Source organism: Dasypus novemcinctus, chromosome 31 (assembly GCF_030445035.2).
Source record: "Dasypus novemcinctus isolate mDasNov1 chromosome 31, mDasNov1.1.hap2, whole genome shotgun sequence".
Lineage (NCBI taxonomy): Eukaryota > Metazoa > Chordata > Mammalia > Cingulata > Dasypodidae > Dasypus > Dasypus novemcinctus.
This window is the reverse complement of record NC_080703.1, coordinates 42,652,487-42,674,230: the sequence shown is the minus strand read 5'-3', so window position 1 is coordinate 42,674,230 and position 21,744 is coordinate 42,652,487. Positions and strand designations below refer to the sequence as shown.

At 46.8% G+C, this 21,744-nt stretch overlaps 1 protein-coding gene across 1 annotated transcript in view; it reads right to left on the bottom strand.

Moving 5' to 3' along the window:
- Positions 1-3,679: 3,679 nt before the first annotated feature.
- HACL1 (2-hydroxyacyl-CoA lyase 1) overlaps positions 3,680-21,744 on the bottom strand; it is a 37,628-nt gene continuing 19,563 nt past the window's right edge. Inside the window, exons 10-17 of the mRNA XM_004483651.4 lie at positions 18,262-18,367; positions 16,951-17,034; positions 15,893-15,994; positions 13,537-13,691; positions 12,906-13,064; positions 11,283-11,390; positions 10,243-10,429; positions 3,680-6,998 (exon numbers count right to left, since the gene is read on the bottom strand). Of these exons, the coding sequence (XP_004483708.2) occupies positions 6,966-6,998; positions 10,243-10,429; positions 11,283-11,390; positions 12,906-13,064; positions 13,537-13,691; positions 15,893-15,994; positions 16,951-17,034; positions 18,262-18,367 (934 nt within the window). The 3' untranslated portion in view covers positions 3,680-6,965. The remainder of the gene's footprint in view (positions 6,999-10,242; positions 10,430-11,282; positions 11,391-12,905; positions 13,065-13,536; positions 13,692-15,892; positions 15,995-16,950; positions 17,035-18,261; positions 18,368-21,744) is intronic.

Genomic DNA, 21,744 nt, shown 5'->3' with positions numbered 1-21,744 from the left:
CGGTGTCATAAAGGATCCGGCCAGGAAGCTAAGAGTCTTTTAAGTCAAACTTCCTCAGAGGCAGTTCTCCAACCTTTGATGGCAGCCCCCTCCCTTTCGTGGGGTAGGAAATAATTTCTCTCTCCTCTGTGCCCTCGACTGCCAGTCCTGGTCAGCAGAGGGAGACTGAGAGGGCTGCTCTCTGTAGCCCCCCCCCCCAGCTCCCCGGGCTGACAACGGGACAGCCCCCAGCTTGGAAGGGCCGTGGGACAAGCAGACCAAACGTGTGGGCCAAAAGCGGAGTCAGCCTTAGGCTGTCCCTCCCTCTCCTCTTTCCTGGGGAGGGGGATCCTGGGGCCCCCTTTGTAGCTGCCAGCTCCAAGCTCTGAGCATTCAAAAGTGTCTACAGGGCGGAGCAGGCTGCCGGCAGTTGCAGCTGCAGCTTTTTATTCAGTTTTGCCACTGGGCTTCTTCTCGTTTGTCCCTCTCTCTTCTGGGTGGTGTCCAACCTTCCCCTGGTGTCCTAAACCCTGGGAGATGTTTTTTCCGGGCTGTTTCTGCCTCTCCCCTTAGCTATTTTTCTGGGAGAGAGTTCTGTGTCTTTCTAGTCTGCCATCTTCCCAGAAATCTCAATTGTCTTTATTTTTTAAGATTTATTTATTTATCCCCCCCACACCTCATTGTTTGTGCTCACTGTGTGTTCTCTGTGTCTGCTCATCTTCTCTTTAGGAGGCACCAGGAACTGAACCCAGGACCTCCCACGTGGGAGAGAGGCGCTCAATCACCTGAGCTACCGAAGCTCCTCGTTTTGTCCTGTTTCTCATTGTCTTTCCTCTGTGTCTCCATTGCCTCACCTTGTTGTGCCAGCTCTCCACACCTGTGTGTCACATCAGCCAGCTGTCTTGCTCACCTTCTCTAGGAGGCACCGGGAACTGAACCCGGGATCTCCCACATGGTGGCCAGGAGCTCAAATGCTTGAGTCACATCCACTTCCCTCATCAAATGATTTTTGACAAGGGTGTCAAGTCCACTCAATGGGGAAAGAATAGTCTCTTAAACAAATGGTGCAGAGAAAACAGAAAGTCCATGTACAAAAGAATGAAGGTGGACCCCTACCTCACACCGTATACAAAAATCAACACAAAACGGCTCAAAGACTTAAATAAAAGAGCCAGAACTATAAAAGTCCTAGAAGAACATGTAGGGAAGTATCTTCAGGACCTGTGTTAGGCAACGGTTTCTCAAACTTATATCCAAAGAACCAGTGACAAATGAAAAAATATGTATATGGGACCTCATCAAAATTAAAAACTTTTGTACATCAAAGGAATTTATCATGAAAGTACAAAGAACCTACCCAATGTGAGAAAATATTTGGAAATCATGTATCTGAAAAGGGTAATATCCAGGATATATAAAGAAATTCTACAACACAACAGTAAAAAGCTAAATAACCCACTTACTCAATAGTTTTTTTTTTTCCAAATAAGATTTAAAAAATGGTCAAATGCACATGAAAAGAGGCTCAACTTCATCAACCATCAGAGAAATGCAAATCAAAACCACAATGAGATACCATTTCACACCCACTGGAATGGCTATTAAAAATAAACTACAAGTGTTGGAGAGGACGTGGAGAAAAAGGAACACTCATTCATTGTTGGTGGGAATGTAACATGATGTTGTAGCCACTGTGGAAGACAGTTTGGCATTTCCTCAAAAAGTTAAGAATGACCATATGATATGGCAATCCCACTTCTAGGTATATACCCAAAAGAATTGAAAGCAGGTACTCGAACAATTATTTGCACACCAATGTTCTCAGTGGCATTATTCACATTTACCAAAAGATGGAAGTAACTCAAGTATCCATCAATGGAGGAATGGATAAATAAAATGTGGTATATACATATAATTAAGTTCTGATACATGCGACAAGGATGAACAGAGTGAAATAATCAGACACAAAAGGACAAATATTGTATGATCTCACTGTTACGAAATAATTAGAATAAGCAAAATCATGGTCAGAAATTAGAATACAGACTACCAAGGGCCTGGGTGGGGTGGAGTTGTAAATTAATGCTTAAGTTGTACTGAATTTCTATTTGGGTTAATCATAAAGTTTTGGTAATGGGTAAGTGATGGCAGCACAAACATGAGCATTAAATAGCACTGAATTACATACGTGAATCTGGCTGAAAGGGGAAATTTTAGGTTGTATTTATGTTACTAGAATACGTTGACTTTTTTTTTTTTAAACCATAGAACTGTACAACACAGTGGACCCTATTGTAAATGATGGACTATAGTTAATAATACAACCATTAAAATGTTTTTATAAATTGTACCAAATATACCACACTAATGGAAGGTGTTAATAGGGCAGAAAATGAGAACTTTGGATTTTATGCATGATTTTTCTATAAACCTACTTTTCTAGTAAAAAGAAGTATCACGGTAAATTTGACTATTGAGCAGTAGATTAATTTGAGGGGTTTATTAAACATCCTACCCGTCTAAAGAAAAGTTCCTAAAAGGAAACTAATTCCAAGATAATTTTTATAAAATAAAGTGTCAATTGACTGTCTAAAGTGTTACTGGGCGACACTGGTCTTTATGAGTAGACTGACCTCTGCTGGACAGCCCACTGCCAGCCAACATTCTTTCCCTCTTGAGGTAACAGGGTTAGGAAAGGGACATTTCCCCCAGCTTCTACCTAGTAGTTAGAAACAGATGTGTATAAATCAATTCACAATTACTCGTCAAGCCCTCCAGCAAAATCTGCCGTTGCATTTGACGCTGGTGCGGTACACCAGTTATCCCGGTCTGAACGCACCTTTTGGAGCTCTCCATGCACCTGAGCCCAGTCTCAAGGTAAGGAAGAATACCTGACCACCAGGCCCGCTTCCCAGCGCCTCCAGGTGTAAGACCACAGCTACTTGCCAGAATATCCTGGGTTCACACTTCAGAGTTGGAGTCTACCACTTCATCCATGGACATTTACGCCCCAAACCAGCCTAGGTAGACAAACCTGTGCACAGTGCCAACAAGCTGACGCTGGGTATGCAGTCCCACCTTCCAATTCACATAATACTGCAGGTGGTGAAGGTGACCCCAGAAATGAGCGACACTTTACCTTTCCTAATGTTCTTTTAAACTAGTGCCTATTTCTGATGATTAAAATTACATTTACAAAAATAGTATAGTATGATCCTACTTGCATTTAAAAAACCCATCCTATATTATGGGTGTATACGTACATGTATGTTTATAAATGTACTTTAGCAGCTTTCAAGTATAATTCATATTCCATATAGTACCTATTTGACTTTAAGTTTGTTCAGAGTCGTGTAACCACCATCACCAACGAAACTAGAGCGTTTTCATCACCCCATTCAGCCCTCCCCCGGCTCCAGCAACCACTCGTCTACTTTGTATCTTCGCAGATTTGCCTATTGTAGATCGACAAACAGAATCATTCAACAGAAGGCCTTCTGTGACTGGTTTCTTTCAACGGAGCATAATGTTTCCAAGGTCTGTCCACGTTGTAGCCTGTATCCTTGATTCCTTTTTACTGCCAAATAATATCCCATTGTATGAATACACGATGCCATACCACATCCATTCACCAGGTGATGGACATGTGAGATGGTGTGACTTTTTGGCTATTATGAAAAATGGTATAAATATTTGAGTATAGGGTTTATTTTTATTTTTATTGAAGTATATCATTCATACATGAACACACATAAACAATAAATGTAAAGATTGTGAACTTACAAAATAAACATACATAACACCACACAGGGGTCTCATAGATCACCCCTCACCAACTCTTTGCGTTGGTGTGAAACATTACAAACTATGCAAGAGCATCATCAAAATATTACTACCAACCATAGTCCTTATCTTACACTTGGTGTATTTTCCCCCCAACCCACACTTTTTAAAAATATATTTTTGTTACAGATATTGTGAACTTGCAAAACAATCATACAGATGTGTAGATTTCCCATACAACCCCACACCCTGGTGGAACATTTGTTACAGATTATGAGATATCATCATCAGACTGTTACCACCAATCATGGTCCATAGCGTACATTGGGCACACTTTTTCCATACACCTCCATTATCAACACAGTCCACTTGGCATAGGTGCAAGAATATTATAGTGTTGCTGTTAACCACCGTCTATAGGTCTCACCAATTGTAGTTTTCCATGTTTCTCCATATTCCCATCACCCTTCAACAGAGATGTACATCTGCTCTAGCTCACAGAAGGACTCTCTTGCATTTGTACCCTTAACAGCCTCTGGGTTCACTGTGTTAGTCAGTCCCTAGACTATTCTTTAGCTTTCTTGCTATTGACATTTGCTTCCCCAGGCTGCCTGTTTCAGCCACAATCCCATTTATAAACCAGTTGCTACTCGCTATAATGTGCTACTATCAACTCTATCCATCTCCATACTTTTACGGTCAAGTAAATTAAAACTTTTACATACATTAAACACCCATAGTTCTTAACCCTTCTATCTCCTTAAAACCAATTCTTTAGGTTTTAATTCCATGTGTTTATTACTTGTATTTAGTTCATATTAATGAGATGTGTCTGGCTTACTTTGCTAGGTTTTTGTGTGGACATATGTTTCCATGTTTCCTGGGTGTGCTCTTAGGAGTGGAATTTTTGTGTCAAATAGTAACTCCTTTAACCTTTTGAAGAACCATCAAACTGTTTTCCAAAGCAGCTGTACCATACTTAATTTTTAAAAATTTGTAAATGGAGGAAAAAAATAAAGAGGAAAATAAAAATGACCTATAATCCCTTCACCAAGACACAGTTGTATTAAAATTTCAGTTTATTCTGTGTCAGTCTCTGTGTTTAGGTATCTGTGCAAGACCATGTGTGCACTGCCTGCTTGGGCCCACTCCATTTTGCAGCTTGCTTTTTTCAGGTACTATTACATTGTGATTATTTCTCCCACATTAATAAATATCCTTCAACACAATTTTTATTTTATAATGTTGACAGACCATATTTCTGTAGCCAGTGTCCTATTATCAAATACTGGGGCTGTCCCTAAACAAGGCCACGTCAAATGGCCTATACATGAATATCTGACCAAGCATTTTATTATTTCTTTAGGATACTTTCTCTAAATAGGGTAGAGAGCATAGGGAAAAAGTTGTGGAGCATGAACATTTTAAAAATTCCAAATATGAGCCCTGCTAGAATTACACTAAACAAGTGCTGTGACAATGTCCACGTCCCCCAGCCATGCGGTGTCCTCCTTTCCCCTCACCCTCACCTGTGCGGATCATTCACAAAGCTCTTTGATATTCATAACAGAAATGCAGAATTCAGAACACAGGGGACCAGGGCAAGGTGGGGGAAGGAAGAGGAGTTGGGGCGTCATTGGTAAGGAGTTCCTGTTTGGGGCGAGGTCAAAGTGTGGTAATAGATGGTGGTGATGGGGCACATCGTGAGTGTAGCTGACTCCAGGGAACGGTACAGATGAAGGGGATAAAATGGGAAATTTTGGGGTGTATATATGTTACCAGGAAAAAAAAGAAAAAGAAAACAGCTCCACAGAACTCTACTACATTGCAGCAGTTTGATATAGTTGATGAACTCCAAAAGGAAATATTGGAGTGTGCTTGTCAGCTGCTCTGTACCTGGGCACAGCTGAGTTCTGATTAGGGCGTTGCGCCCCCACCCACCCAGGGTTGGGGACTCAGGGATAAAAGGCGTGGCGAAGCACAGAGCTGAGGGCTTTCAACGTTGGCGTTTTCATTTTAGAGTGCGATGCTGAAGACTGAAGCTGGAGCCCCAGGAAGTCAGCACACAGAGGAAAGAGAAGCAGCCCCAGGAGGGAAGGAACCTTGAACCCAGAGAAGAGCAAGCCCCAGGAACGCAGGAACCCAGGAAGCCTGAGCCCTAGCAGACGTCGGCAGCCATCTTGCGCCAACACGTGGAAATAGACTTTGGTGAGGGAAGTAACTTATGCTTTATGGCCTGGTATCTGTGAGCTCCTACCCCAAATAAACACCCTTTATAAAAACCAACCAGTTTCTGGTATTTTGTACCAGCACCCCTTTGGCTGACTAATACATACATAAAGAGTGCACCCTAATATAAGCCATGGTAACCCTTGCTTTAACTTCCTGGGCTGCTCGAGTAAGCACCCTGCAGGGGTTGGTTTCCATGGTGGGAAGAGACGCTTGCGTTGAGGCCAGGACACGGCCACACGGGCGCTGTCGGGGAGACGCCCTCTTCCTGAGTCGGGCGCTCGGGCTGGCAGGGGCGTGTGGGGTGCTGGGCTGCACCTCGGGGGTGCCAGCGGCGGCCTCCGCGGGCCCTCCTTGCTCTCCTGCGTTCTGCTGAGCTCCGGCTTCCTGCTGCCCGGGACTGTCCGTCTGTCTGTCTGGATTGTATTCGGCTTATAAGGGAGCAGGATGAAGAGCCGCCCTGCCTGGGGCCTCAGCGGAAGGTCCTTCTTGAGATGGGCGCACGCTCCCGGAAGGGATGCCCGTCGAGAGCACGCGTTCATGGGGCACGCAGCTCCAAACCACCACAGACCTTAAAACCTCACGTACTCATGTTTACTCAAACTTAGAAACAACTCGTATTTTTATGTGCGTTATAGTTTCGTGTCCTCTGCCCACTTGTCTATTGGTGCATTAATGTATTTTAGTTGTAAGCATTCTTTATACATTAAGGCTGTTAACGCCGTTGGTTCTCAAAGTGGTTTTATAAAGTACACAAAAACTAAGGTTGCTAATCCAAATTACACACAAATTAAAGATCTTGTAGAATACTGGTAATTTTTTTACTCGAAGTCAATTCCTTATAAAATGTCATTGTAGAAATGTCTTTTCTTTTTCTTTGCACAATTATAACAGGATACTAATTTGTATGAAAAAATAAAATTCCATCTTGCAGGGAAAAAAAACTCCTCAAAACCACGCAATGGTGTCTTTACTTACATTTTAGAGCTAGTCAGCCAGTGAAAATCCTAGGGGGAAAAAAGCCAACAAGCATTCAGTCAAGAGAAATCAGTAACTCGAACTATATCCCTACTGTGTTTCTGCTCTACAATCTAAAAGCTCCATTGTAGCCCCGCGATGGGTGGATAAAATGGGAAATTTCGGGGTGCATATATGAGGTTTGTCTTTAGGTCATTAGGAGCTAAGAATCCATTCATGGGCTGTGCTGCCCTGTCCCACCAAATCACCCAAAACGTCCCACCACAGAGCAGACGTGACTTCCTGGACTGGCCCCCGTCCCGCACTAATACTGATCAGGATCCAGAAAGCTGGAGTCCAGCAGACAGGAAGCAATGGAGGAACAGAGCAGCGGAGGGGGCCGGGGAGCACCCAGCACTCAGACTGAGGCCACTGGGCCAAAGAGCCGTGCCCGGTCCCTCCGCCACCTCCGTGCCCGGCCCCTCCGCCACCTCCCGGGGGAGAGCCGTGCCCGGTACTAATGCCACCTCCGTGCCCGGCCCCTCCGCCTCCTCTGTGCCCAGACCCTCCACCACCTCCTGGGGGAGAGCCGTGCCCGGCCCCTTTGCCACCTCCGTGCCCGGCCCCTCCGCCACCTCCCGGGAAGAGCCGTGCCCGGCCCCTCTGCCACCTCCCAGGGGAGAGCCGTGCCCGGTACTAATGCCACCTCCCGGGAAGAGCCGTGCCCGGCCCCTCCACCACCTCCATGCCCGGCCCCTCCACCATCTCCCAGGGGGAGAGCCGTGCCCGGCCCCTCCGCCACCTCCGTGCCTGGCCCCTCCACCACCTCCGGGAAGAGCCGCGCCCGGCCCCTCCGCCACCTCCCGGGAAGAGCTGAGCCCGGCCCCTCCACCACCTCCATGCCCGGCCCCTCTACCATCTCCCAGGGGGAGAGCCGTGCCCGGTACTAATGCCACCTCCGTGCCTGGCCCCTCCGCCACCTCCCGGGAAGAGCCGTGCCCGGCCCCTCTGCCACCTCCGTGCCCGGCCCCTCCGCCACCTCCTGGGAAGAGCCGTGCCCGGCCCCTCCGCCACCTCCCGGGAAGAGCCGTGCCCGGCCCCTCCGCCACCTCCCGGGGGAGAGCCGTGCCCGGCCCCTCCGCCACCTCCCGGGGGAGAGCCGTGCCGGCACTCACGCCGCCTGCGCCCGCGGCCTGGCGTGGGCACTGCGGGCACTGGTACTCCCCGCCTGCGGCAGGAGGCAGCCTGCACTGTGAGTCAGTGCTTGAGGTGTGGACAGTCACTGCAGAGTCAGCAGCTGGGAAACTACCCTGTGTGGAATTCTAACGGAATGAGGATCACGAGAAGTGACAAATGCAAGAAATAAAGGATGATCCTCATGGGGTTTTAAAAGAGTGAAAAATGTCTATTTCTCCAGCAATACCCAAACAAAACCCCTAGGGGACTTGGAGAGCAGAGCGTTAGAAGCAGATTGTTCCGGAGGCGCCCTCGCCACAGGGACCATACAATTCACTGGGGCTTTTCTGCGACTAAGACGGGTCTCAAGAAGGTTTGTTTCTGTTTGAGCGTTTCCTGCATTGCAGAGCATTCCTGGCACCGGAAAGGTAAATATCCAGTTTTAAAACCTGTGGGTGTCTGGCTAGCAGAAGTTGATTCAAGAAACAGAGCTGAATATAAAGGCACCAGGGAGCCGGGGAGGCACAGGGCGGGCTCTGGGAACTGCTGGCCCGAAAGCTCCGCAGGAAGCGCCGCGCAGCCCCGCCCGCCGCCCCGCGCCCGCCCCGCGGCCGGGCTCCTGCGCCCACGCCCTCACCAGCACGCCGCGCCCTCGCCAGCACGCTGCTGCCGCTGTCTCTCGCTTCTGCAATGTGGTAAATGCCAGAGACTTTGACAGCTGTTTTAATGGGACTTTTATGAAATTTCGGTAGAATTTCATCCAGATAACAGTTTCTACGTTAGTTCATTTACATTTCACTCATTATCCATTTGTCCATCTGCCCATTTGTCCTGTGCCTTGTTCAAAAAAGAAAAATCACACAGCTGATCCATGTATAAAGAACCAACAGAGGAAGCAGACGTGGCTTAACTGGTGGAGAGTCCACCTACCATACGGAGGGTCCAGGGTTCAAACCCCGGGCCTCCTGACCCATGTGGAACTGGCCCACGCGCAGTGCTGATGCACGCAAGGAGTGCCGTGCCACGCAGGGGTGTCCCCCAGGTGGGGGAGCCCCACGCGCAAGGAGTGCACCCCGAAAGGAGAGCTGCCCTGCATGGAAAAGAAAAGAAAAGCGCAGCCTGCCCAGGAGTGGTGCCGCACACACCGAGAGCTGACACAGCAAGATGATGCAACAAAAAAGAGATGCGGTTTCCCAGTGCCACCGAGGGTGCAAGCAGACACAGAAGAACACACAGAGAGAAATAAATAAAAAGAAAAACAATCTCTTAAAAAAAAAACAAGAGAGGGAGCTCAGTGGTTGAGCACCTGCTTCCCACGTACAAGGTCCCAGGTCTGATCCCCCGTACACCTCCTGAAAACAACAAAAACCAACTCTCAGCGGGGAGCCGATGTGGCTCAGTGCTTGAGCGCCTGTTTCCCACACATGAGGTCCTGGGTTCAATCCCTGGTACCTCCTAAAGAAAAGAACCCACACAGAACTTACACATGTCTATACGGCTCTGAAAACAATGTCTTATGTACATACACAGCTCTGAAAACAATACGCAAGGTGCGAGCAAGGCAGGCAGGTATTTTAGATGGGACAGGGAGCAGGACCAGAAAACAATATTCAGCATGGCAACAGCAGCCTCCTCGGCATGGGGCTCATGCCAACACACCTGGCACTGGCTCGACGGGCGGACCCAGCTCTTAGTCGGGCTCTGGAGGCTAATGGGCTAATTTCAGACGTCACTGCCAAAACCGCCGTAGCACTGCCTCGTCCCCACCGCCCCGCAACCTGACTGCAGCCACCCTGACCTTCCCTCCGTTTCTCAAACCTGCCAAGCTCCTTCCTGCCAGAGGGTCCTTGCACTCCTCTTTCCTCTCTTCTTTGTACGTTAACCCACACTCGCCCTTCAGACCTCAGCTTAAGCATCGCTTTGTCTAAGAAGCCCCCCTGGATAAACGGGATTCCTTTGTCTCAGCACCTAACGAGCGTCTCGGTAAATATTAATTTCGCAAACAAACGGATGTGCCGCAGGCAGGAGCGGTCTGGAAGGAACGCCACGGCACCGAGGGCACTCCTGTGGACGTTTCCGGGCCAGCGTTTCCAGCTTCCTGCCCGCAGCTGCACTCACCTGGGCCTTCCTTGTGGCCTGCGGCTCGATCATGACGTTGATAAGGGAGGGCTTAGTCGTGTCTGCCAGGCATTGCCTCAGGGATTCCTGGAGTTCTTCCGGTGTTTGTACAAAATACCCTTTGCCGCCAAACGCAGTCATGACCTGCTCGTAGTGGGAGTTTGGCAGGAGACACATTGGAGGCGCCCTAAAAGAGAAGCTCGCAGGTGAATGGACTTTAACCATAAGGTCTGGAAAAAAGGTTATTCTCTAAAATAATCTGTGAAAAAGCTTAGGCTGTACTGAGGCATCCTTTTCTCTCCAACATTTAACCTGCGAGGCCAGTACGCTAAGTTTAAATTTTTATTGTCTATTCAGCACTGTCCAGTAGAACGTTTCGGTGGCATGGCGATACTGATATCTGCGTAACCCCATGTGGTAGCCGCCAGCCGCCCACTGCTCCTAAACACTTGAAATGGGGCCCGTTAAACCGAAAAGCCACACAGCTCCTGGCTACTGTACTGGACTGCACAAGCTACACTTTCAACTCTTGGGAATCCAAAAGAAGAGGAAAAAGGAATGGTGCTGCAAAGCAACAAACAGCAACAAAACAACAAATCATGCCGGGGAGGCATAAACACACCTGCACCCCACCCTACCCCTGGCTGACCCTCGAGTCACATCGTTCTCAGTGTGTCTTAGGGTGACTCTGCCATCAGATGGTCAGGCTTTAGCTCAGTGACAAATGGGAGGGAGCCGTCAGGAGCATAGACCACGTGTAAGCACCTGTCTCCGCACACGGCGCAGCAGGGATCCTGTGATAAGCCTCTCGTACACAAGGCTCGCGTGAGGCTCCCGTGCTTCCCAGGTCGTCACAGGCCCAGCCTCGGGCCTTGGCCTAGAGGAGCCACGCACAGGCTCCGGCCCTGCCTGGCCTCGAGGGGCGCTGGGCGAGCCGAGCAATTCCCCGCGCAAGCACGCTCCAGGACAGCAGACTTTTTACAAAAGAGTGAATAAAATAGGTGAGAGAAAGTGCATATACACTGTTCTAGGGTACTCACACTGCAGTTGCATCTCTAAATTTTAACATTTCCTTCCAAGCATCTGTATCAAAACCTTGGTAAATTCCATTATTATTCACCACCAAGATTATGATTGGCAAGTTATACCTAAAATTGAGAGCAAAGTACAAAGGAAATAGTTAATTCCGAAACAATTTATTTTCTTTGAACTGAAATTTTAACTTAAAAGTGGATACAGCTTTCTACATGTTTTCTGTTAATATTAGAGTCAGGGTAAAAATTAGGCATTATTATCCTAACAAGGACTACCAGATCGTTAACAGAGGCACCATGTGTGGTGGAAAGCTGCGGCACGCTGGCAGGCTTGAGGTCTAGTCTGGTTCTGCCATGGCAGCTGTGGCCTCGGGCTTCCCTGGAGCTCGGCGGCCGCAGGTTCTGACAAGTGTCTACCCTCCCTCCTTAGCTCCCACCGAGGAGCGCTGTCTGGCGAGCATCTTTCTAGGTACCGAGCTCCTCACAGACAACCAGCTCAGACTAGCACATCCTCTGCACTGAGATCACGCCGATAATCAGAAACATGACACGGTCTAACACTCAACAACATGCTAAACAGCATGGTAAAGATGAAAAGAGGCTAATTAAACCCGATTAATGATTGGCCAAAAAAAAAGGGGATGTTCTGTTTTGCACAGACATAACTCCTGAGGTCAGATGGCAAAAACTAAACTAAACTTCCTACTTTTAAATAACAGTACTGTGCTAACAGCTCTCGGTGCTAGAAAGAAATCCTGATTCTCGCGGAGGCTCACGTCCCCGTCACTCCTCCTTCTGGTCAGCAAGTCCACCTTCTGTCACTGCAGACCTTCCGGCAGGCACGCCCCTCCGCGGACTTGCCCGTTTGATGTCCTGAAGCTGAGATGCGAATGCCAGCCACAAGGCCTGACGGGAGCCCTGGTGCGGCGGAGCACGGCGTGGCCTCAGCTAGGCACAGCGGGGAAGCCCCGGCTCCTCCTGCAGGGCACAGCCGCGCTGCCCCACGAGCCCCCACAAGCCACCGCAGCAGCTCGCACCGTGGCCAGACCGGGCCACCGCCCTTGCTTCCCACCACATCCCGAGGTAGGCAGGACGCTCGGTCCCATCTGGAGGCTTGGTCACGTGGCTTCCCCACGGACACTGCTGTGGGGGACCCCAGCATCCACGCTCTCCATCATCGAGCTCCATAGGCTCCCTGACCAGAACTCGCCCCCACGTCGCAGAAGCTTCGCAGCCTCTGTGAGGAGCCCGCGGAGGGAGACCCAGGCTGCTCAGGTGAGCTCAGGACACGGCACCAAGGAGGCCGTGGAGGGAGACCCGGGGCTGCTCAGGTGAGCTCAGGACACGGCACTGAGGAGGTCGTGGAGGGAGACCCGGGGCTGCTCAGGCGAGCTCAGGACACGGCACCGAGGAGGTTGTGGAGGGAGACCCGGGGCTGCTCAGGTGAGCTCAGGACACGGCAGTGAGGAGGCCATGGAGGGAGACCCGGAGCTGCTCAGGTGAGCTCAGGACACGGCAGGGACGGGTACAAGGTGAGCACCTGACTCTGTGTTTGTCAGGAGAATGGGTTTTATGCTAATTTTCCCTCTTTTGGAGAATGAACACGCTCCGAGCCGAGATGCTGGTTACCTGCACATGGTCTCCACCTCCATGCCAGAGAAGCCGAAGGCGCTGTCTCCTTCCACGCAGACCACCCGCTGCCCAGGGCTTCGGTCTTTAGCCACTAGAGCCGCGGCGATGGCAAAGCCCAAACCGACGCCCATCGTTCCAAAGGTGCCGGCATCCAGCCTGGGGGCCAAGGCTGAAATGAGTCTCCAGGGTGCGTGACCGTCACCGAGGGCGGTGTCAGCACACACCTCCCCGGTCACATTCCCTCCCTCGCAGGAAAACAGAACCATACGAGCATTCTAAAAAAACCCAAAACCACCAAAACCATTCTCTGCCTTCAACACAAAATTCTTAGAATATGAGGAACTAATTTGTCCAGGGCAAGCAGAACGAGAGGGAAGAGTCGTCCCTGAGGCTTGGAAGAGGATAAACACATCCTGAGACCGCTGGGCGTACAAGTTACGGCAAGGGCCGCGGGAGCCACCGAGCGTGAGACGCGTAAACCTCACCTAAACGGGTTTACCAAATAGGCCCTGTGCGTGAGACAGACGTCATTTCCAAATGTTTTGTTAATCTGCATTTTTGGAGTTTTAAATTTAACACAACGTAATTACAGAAGAGAACTATGTACGTTCCTTTGCGGAAGCCTTGCCTGCGGCGAGGAAGGTGGTTCTGAAGCACGGTGCGTCCAATGTCCATGGTATTTGCGCCTTCGCTTACCACGAAACAGTCTCTGGGTAGCTGCTCTTGCACATGGTGGAACACCGTGTAATAATTCATAGGCAGGGATTTTTGGGAAGCTAATTCCTAAAAGAACATAGGGAGTACAATCAAATCAGATTGAGATACAATGGCCATAAACAACGCCAACACGCTACGCATCTGGGAAACCATCCGGCGACACCTGAGCTCAAGGCGGCCAGGTGGGTGTCCAACAGCTGCTTGGGGAAGGACCTGCCAACAGTCCCGGGGAACGTGCTCAGAAAAACGGGGGCCCCAGTGTCCGTCTGGGAAGCAACCAAGAAGTGACGGAGTGCCCCTCCTGGAGGCCCACCGCACTCAGCAGCTGAGAAGTCTTGGAAAAGTCCTGGAGTAAAGACAGCTGGGCCGCCCTGGGCTGAACACAACGCAATCTTGTTTACTGACGCTTTAGAACTTAGGAAAACGCTGCCTTAGAGAAAGTGATGTTTTTATTCTAACATGTTTTCTTTTGAAATATGACACTAAGCCTTATCTCATTTTTCCCCTCAGTGTTTTTAACCACTTACTCCCTGAAGGATATTTCAATAGGGTTTCATCAAATTGTTCTAAAAGCTAAATAGAAATGATACCAGGGGAAGCGGACGTGGCTCAATTGACAGAGCGTCCGTCTACCATATGGAGGGTCCAGGGTTCAAACCCCAGGGCCTCCTGACCCGTGTGCAGCTGGCCCACATGCAGTGCTGATGCGCACAAGGAGTGCCGTGCCACGCAGGGGTGTCCCATGCGCAAGGAGTGCGCCCCTCAAGGAGAGCCATCCCGTGCGAAAAAAGCACAGCCCGCCCAGGAGTGGTGCCGCACACATGGAGAACTGACACAGCAAGATGACTAACAAAAAAGAGGTGCCGTTTCCCAGTTCCGCCGGATAATGCAAGTGGACGCAGAAGAACATACAGCAGATGGTCACAGAGAGCAGACAATGGGGGGAAGGGGGAGAGAAATAAAAAAAAAATCTTTTAAAAAAATGATACCAGGCTTTTAAAAAACATCTGAAATTTTGGTTCCTCCCCCCCGACACTGGAGGCTAGAGCAGGCCTCACCCACTGGTGCAGGGGATGCCGCAGTGGGGGAAACAGCAGCCAACAAGTGGTATGCCCACAGGGCCGGGGGGGGCCACCAGGGCTAAGGGGAGCAGAGGGGGTGCAAGTCCCTTCCCCCTTACACTAGGACCACTCCTGGGGAAGACGGGGTTAAAACGACATGATTCAGGAAATGGAATGGAGATGGCTCCTGATAAGAGAAACTGTCACCGATTAAATTCCAATTAAGTCAGCACTGTGGCAATCCAACAGTTCTGCTACAATGCTTGTTTTGAAAATGCGAATTTGCTTCCACACACTTGATATTACTAAATTAGGGAGCAACACGAGCATAACTCAGATTTCATATTTGCTTATGCATGATTCTTTCACCAGGTGAATGCAGAAAACTGCACCCAGCTGAACCAAAACACATAAAAACCACCAGAAAATTTTAAAAATAAAATAAAACTAAGGGAAAAGCTTTCTTGTAATCAAAGAGAAAGCACCACCTACACACAAAGATAAACAGAAAATGCCAAATCCTACACAGGCGCTCTTTTCAGTGTCAGTGGTGGATGGCTGGTGGCTTCAAACATTGTTACAGCTTTCCAAAGCCCCTTCAGCTATCAGGTGAAGCCACAGTGTAGACGAGAATGTCCAGTAGTGACACAGAAATTAACTGAAGACAACGACCACACGTCGGATCAAGCTTTCAGTCTTGATGAGACAGGCTCCTGTTAACAGACGCATGCCTCCCAGGACCTACACCCTCAAGAGAGGAAACCGCACCCAGGACTGTGTCTGAGTCGCTGGTGCCACGTTGGCCTGAGGACGAGCCACCCCGCTCACCTCTGGTGTCTAGGCTTTCTGTCCAATTTCAGTCACCCCTCCTCCCAACATTTCACAAAACGTACAAGCTGCAACTCAACGTCCACTTCCACAAACACACTTCAGGTCTCTTTCAAGGTAAAGCACCGTGTTCACTGCTCTATTTATATATTTCTTAACCATTTAAAGATGTGTAAAACTCTGTGACCGTTTTTATCAGGTTTCCAGATTACTTTTATGTCACACAGTTCTTAATGCCCGTAGCCTCTTTTCTTTTGTAAGCCCTGTGGTTTTTATTGTGTGATTTGTGCAAGGTGTAGTGATCTTTTTAGAAATATGCATGTCTTGTTACGAAAGAACTAACAAAGCTCTCCTAAGCTTCAATGGATCCTGAATTACCTTGGATAAAGCTTCATTGCTCTTCATTTTCTCCCTCAGAGTTTTCCACCACTTGCTTTCTGGAGGGTATTGCCATGGTGTTTCATCAAATTCTTCCAGAAGCTAAAAAACAACACAAACTTTTTCTTTCCTTTTTGAAAATAAGCCAATCATATTAACCATAAAAAATCTCCTCTGAAAGAGACTAACACCGCTAATGTCCAGCATCTGTCCCTGCAATATCATTTAGGGCAACTACAAGTCCTGAAAATGCCCCCATATCATCTCTCTTCTTGCCTCTCCCTGCCCTCAGCAGGTACGGTGGCCACTTTCTCCACATCAATGCTACAATTTCTTCCATCACTAATAGCAATAGTTGCATAGTAGAATATCAGTAAGTCCACTCTAGTCCATCCTCTATTCCTCCAGCCTGTGGACCCTGGGATGGTGATGTCCACTTCACGTTATATTGAGAGGGGGCTTAGAGCCCACCTGGATGATGGATGCGATTCTCCTGTTTGCAGTTATAGGCACCAAGAGTGTGTTAATAAGTGATTTGGGATTATATTCTACTATTGTGTAATCATGATACCAATTTGATTCATCCAAAATCAAGTGATAAAAGTAACTATAATTTATCTCCTGTCAAAGTTACATGTATAATTTATATATAAATAAGCAGAATCTAGATAAGTCATTAATTAGAATTTGAAGAGTACAAAGCTCTTTATGGCCTGAAGGAATGCTAAGTTAGATTTTCCAGTGCCTAAGCCATTTCTGAGCGCTACACTCTGTTTCTTTGGAAGCTTTACTATAATTTTTTGGGTAGCTGGACCTTATTTAGTAAATCATTGCTCTGCCTTCCAGAACTACTTAAATTACTCATATAAAAATGATTTATACACAAAGAGATTCACTGACTTCCAAAGTTATATTTAAGAATTGCTTTCCCATCATAAATTTTGTTTAGAATAGATAGTAATAGACCTGTCACCAAGAAAATTAAGAGTAAAATGTTTTCAAGAACTGTTCCCTAAAGACCAACCCACCTAAACTAAAACCCAGGTAGAAGTTTTTACCTGTTTAGTGACAGCATTTATGTCTCCTAGCAAAGTCACAGCAGGCTTTACATTATTCCCCAATTCTTCTGCACAAATATCAACCTAAAAAAAGAGACCAGGCTGAAGAACAAGCCATGTTTACTCTTAAACTCTTGAAAAAGTCAATCGAGGCTAGAAAGAGCAATGGTGTACATACAACTTATGGTGAAGAACGCTGGGTCCTGAAGGAGACCCTTAATTAAGTGAACACCCACAGAACTAGGAGGACGTGACGCACACAGAAGACCCCAGCCTCTTCTCTCCTCCTGGAAACGCCCCCGGGGAATGCTGGCATCATGCCACCGTGCCCTCATCAATCACAGCTGGAATCACGTGAGTAACCGGGAATTCCCGTGCAGACGAGGGGTTCTCACACTTGAACACAGTTGAGACAGATTTCAGGAGTCTACCTGCAGATCTCCCGATTCAGTAGGTCTGGAGTAGGGCCTGGGAGCCTGCATCTCGCACAGGTTCCCAGGGGGTGCTGCTCCAGGGACCACACTACCCCGTTACTCAGAAGGCCTTTTTCTGGATGGCCATGGACAAGTGAAAATAGCTCCTGCAATGAGCAAGGATTTACCCACGCCGAAGGATAGCTAAAAACACTTTATCCTGTAATTAACGAGTGGCAGCATCTTCCGGGTATTGGTCCCAAGTGGAAAAGGGACTATTAGGAGTTGATTCCCTAAAAAGGAGAAAGGGAGAAGACAGTGATTGTAAAACGGGATGGGGCCCATCAGTGGAGGCCAACAGGCTGCAGGCCACCAGGCAGACAGGGCCTGCCACATCAGAAGGAAGGCGGCTCATAAAGAGATCATAACAATACGAGAGTCACCAAGGGAGGTCACAGTGTGTTCCCGACACTCTGTTTAAGGACACAGATAAATGAGGACAGTTTAGAGATTTCCAAGCAAAGGGTGAAAGGCATCTAAAAGAACAATCCAATCCCTAGCAATGCTGAAAGTTTCATTCTAATCTACCATCCTACTTAAACCTCCTTAAATAGACTTGAACTATGGAAAAAGAGGTAAATTACGCTTATTTTCAAACTATTTAAAACTTGATTTTGAAGATTTTCTGGTTAGAAGTACACTGGCCCACTATGTTTCAAAGCCTTGAAAAGACACCTTACATTGGTACCTGTAATGAAGTTAGACAATTTATAAAATTCTACTTGTTAGAAAAGAGAAAGTTCTTTACAAAAGCCTAGAAGAAAGAAGAGTTGGTAAGGACTGAGAAGAAGAGTGGTGAACTGCAGATAGCTCTGATTTAACTTTCTCCTCTGAATACCTGGATAAACTTCACATCTGGCTGGTATCTTGGCGGCAGTCCAAAATGCAAAATCCAATTTAATCTGGCACCAAATAACACAATTACATCAGCTAACTGCAAAGCCCTGTTAAAAAAAAAAAAAGAGCCAATATAACACAAAAACTATATTTCTTATTTAATAATTCTAAAATTAATTTCTAAAGTTTTAGGAAAGTCTAAGTAACCAATTTGGAGCTTACATCATACTTCTAGGGCAAATTCCATCTTTCAAACTAAAGTTTCTAAGCTAATTTTTAAGTATGATTTATGAAAAAATTTTATGTAAATAATCTAAAAGATGAAATAAGTAGATATTGCCATAAAACTTTACCAACACTCTCTCATTCGTTTATTATTTTATCAGTAGAATAAAATAATGTAAGACTGCTGTATATAATCTGGAAAAAAAAAAAAACAGAAAAAGTATAAAGAAAAAAATCAAATCACCCAATAATACTATCCCCTTATAAACTATTATAAAATCTTGGCACATTTTTATCTAGTCTTTTTTTTCTACACAGGTGTATTTTTACATGGCTGAGTTCATATACTGTAATACTGTCACATTTACTTTTCTTATAATCGCTGTTTTCCTTTGTAATTAAATTCTTCTTAGATATAATTTTTTAAGCCTACATATTATGTTTAACATGTATACCATAGTTTATTTAAACTTTTTCCCTATTGCTTGATATTTTCTATGTTATTAACAGTACTGGGTTATACATTTTTATGCTTGAATCTTAATTCTCACTTCACATTAATTCCTGGAGCAGGTATTTTTAAGGCCAGCAATTCATTGCTTTCCAGAAATATTACACCAAGTAGATTTCTAATAGTCTTATTTTCTATATTTTAATCCTATATTAGATATTAATTACGGATTTTGTCTTTTCTCAAGATAAAATAACTCCTTGTCTCTTCCATGATTTCATCTTGGAATCCACGTTATCTTGCGTTCTTTCTGTCTTACGTACGTCCCACCCCACACATTCGCCCGGTCGTTTTATCTCAGAGGAGGCTCCTGTACAGCACACAGTCACCGTTACTAACATCATCTGAACGTCTCGGCCTCTATCAGGAGAGCTGGTCGTCACAATTACTGTGGTTTGGCTTTGTTACTTCTCATATTTCTGCTTCTTGGCTATTTCCCTTTTTTCCTATCTTTTGCTAAATTGGATCTATTTTTATTGTTTTTGTCTTCTTCATAAATGTAGGCTAATTTTCACAGAAATGCAGTTATTATAAGTATACATGCGAAAAAGCATTCTCACATACTGTATGGGTCCTGTGGGACCAATTTAACAAAGAGATCAAACCTGCAATTGGCAGGACAGGTTTACATATAAACATTGACACTAAAAACCTTTAACTGCTGATAATTATTTACAGTGCCTTGCATTTTAAAAATACTATCAATGATATTAAAAATATCTTCTTAATATTCAGCTGGAATGCAGATAAACTTCAACTCAACCCAGGTTATAGTACCGAAAAAATCTTAATTGATAGTGTAGGATTTAATTTGGTTACTGTAAATAGTATAGTAGTATGGAATAAAAAGTAAACACAAAATCTACTAAGATGGCATTAAATGAACAATAGCTAAAACCACCCAGCAAATGTTAGGTTTTAAAAGCCCTCAAAGGTAGTCTTAGTGCTACAGGAGAATATGAAAGCACCAAATGCATGACGGTCGCTCTGCGGAGAGGGGGGGCAAGAGACCAAGAAACAAACTCAGGGCCCCAAGGGAATCTGTAATTTCTTGTTTCTAAACAAAAAAACAAACAAAAAACAAAATACGAAAGCGAATATGACATAATGTTACTATTTGATAAAACTGAGTGGTGGCTACATGAATATTCATTAAATCATTCTCTCTTCTGTATGTTTAAAATATTTCATGATTAAGAAATAACAAGGAACTGAAAGGAAAATGTAGTCTGTCAAAGTGCATCTTAAAAGTCTAAAAAGAGGAGGCTTCTAGTGCCAGCCCAGCTGAAGTAAGCCCATGTCAGCATCGTTCTCCACTGGTCGCCACCAGGGACTCTGAACAAAACGGGAAATTTCTGAAATGACCAGTGCCAGGCAGACTGAGGAGACTGGGCACTGGCCGGCGTGGCCTAGCAGGGCTGCCTTCCCCATCTCCCTCCTGGTCCGAAGGGAGGGCAGCCCTCGCCGTGGAAAGTAGGGGGCAGGGACTGAAGAGAAGCCCCGGGAAGGAGGGTCCCTGCTATCTGAAGAGTCTGGGGCTCAGAATTGTTTCCTCTTTCCCTCTGTTTCTCTCTCAGACTGGCCCTAAGGGCAGCCCAAGCTGGAGTACTGCCCGGTGGCACCTGCCGAGCAGCGGAGGTTCCAGGGAAGAGACGCCGTTGGGGCGGGGGCTGGTCTGCAGAGTGCAGGCACCGCTGGTGTTTTCACCTTTCGGTCCTGCTGTGCTGTGCCCCGAGGGCAGCCCTGGTTGTGCGGAGCTGCAGGTGGAGGCAGGGGGCACTGAACTCCAAAGTCAACCCCACCACCTGGCCAAAGGACCAGGGTGACAGGCTGCTGGGGGCAGGTGGAGGAGGAAAGGAGAGGACCCTGAATTCCAGGTGTGAGCGAGTGCAAGCCTGGAGCTTCCCCGAGCTGGGGGTGCAGGAGGCCCGAGGCTCTGAGCACGGCCTGGTCTTGCAAACACCTCCCGGTACGTAGGACAGAACGTGCACTCCAAGCCCAGCGCGCTGACCGCCTGCTGAACCGACAAACCAAACCAACGCTCCCCAGAGGACTGGAACGTACCAGGACCACCCACAAAATACGGAAAATATCCAGGACACAACTCGAAGGCGCTTAACACACAGAGAACAAGGAAAAATAGATCCAATTCTCAAAAAAAAAGATAATCATAGATGCCAACCCCAAGGTGACCCTGTTGTTGGAATTAGTAAACATAGACTTCAAAGCAGCTCTTTTAACTGTGTCCCACAAGGTGAAGAAGACTCTTGACGGTGAAGACAGAAGCTCTCCTAGAGAAAGAGAACCTACAAAAGAGACACAAGGATGGAAGGAAAATGAAGAGCTCCTCAGGGACCTACGGGACAATATCAGAAGGTCTAGTATTTGTGTCACTGGAGTTCCAGGATGAGAGGAGAATGAGATTGCGTAGAAAAGAATAAAAACCAAAAACATTTTAAGAAATAATGACCAACATTTTCTCAATTTTTAAAGACATAAATTTACAGAGTCAAGATGATTAGAGAATCTTAACAGGATAAACTCCAAAGGGTGCTGAGAAACACCATAACCAAACTTCTGAAAACACAAAGATAAAGGAAAGTCTTGAAAGCAGCTGGAGAAAAACGACCCGGTCTGTACAGGGAACGAGGATTTGAAAGGCTACAGATTTCTCTCCTGAAACCATGACGGCCAGAGGGGAGTGGAACATCTTTAAAATGCTAAGAAGTCTAAAGAAGAAACAAGTCC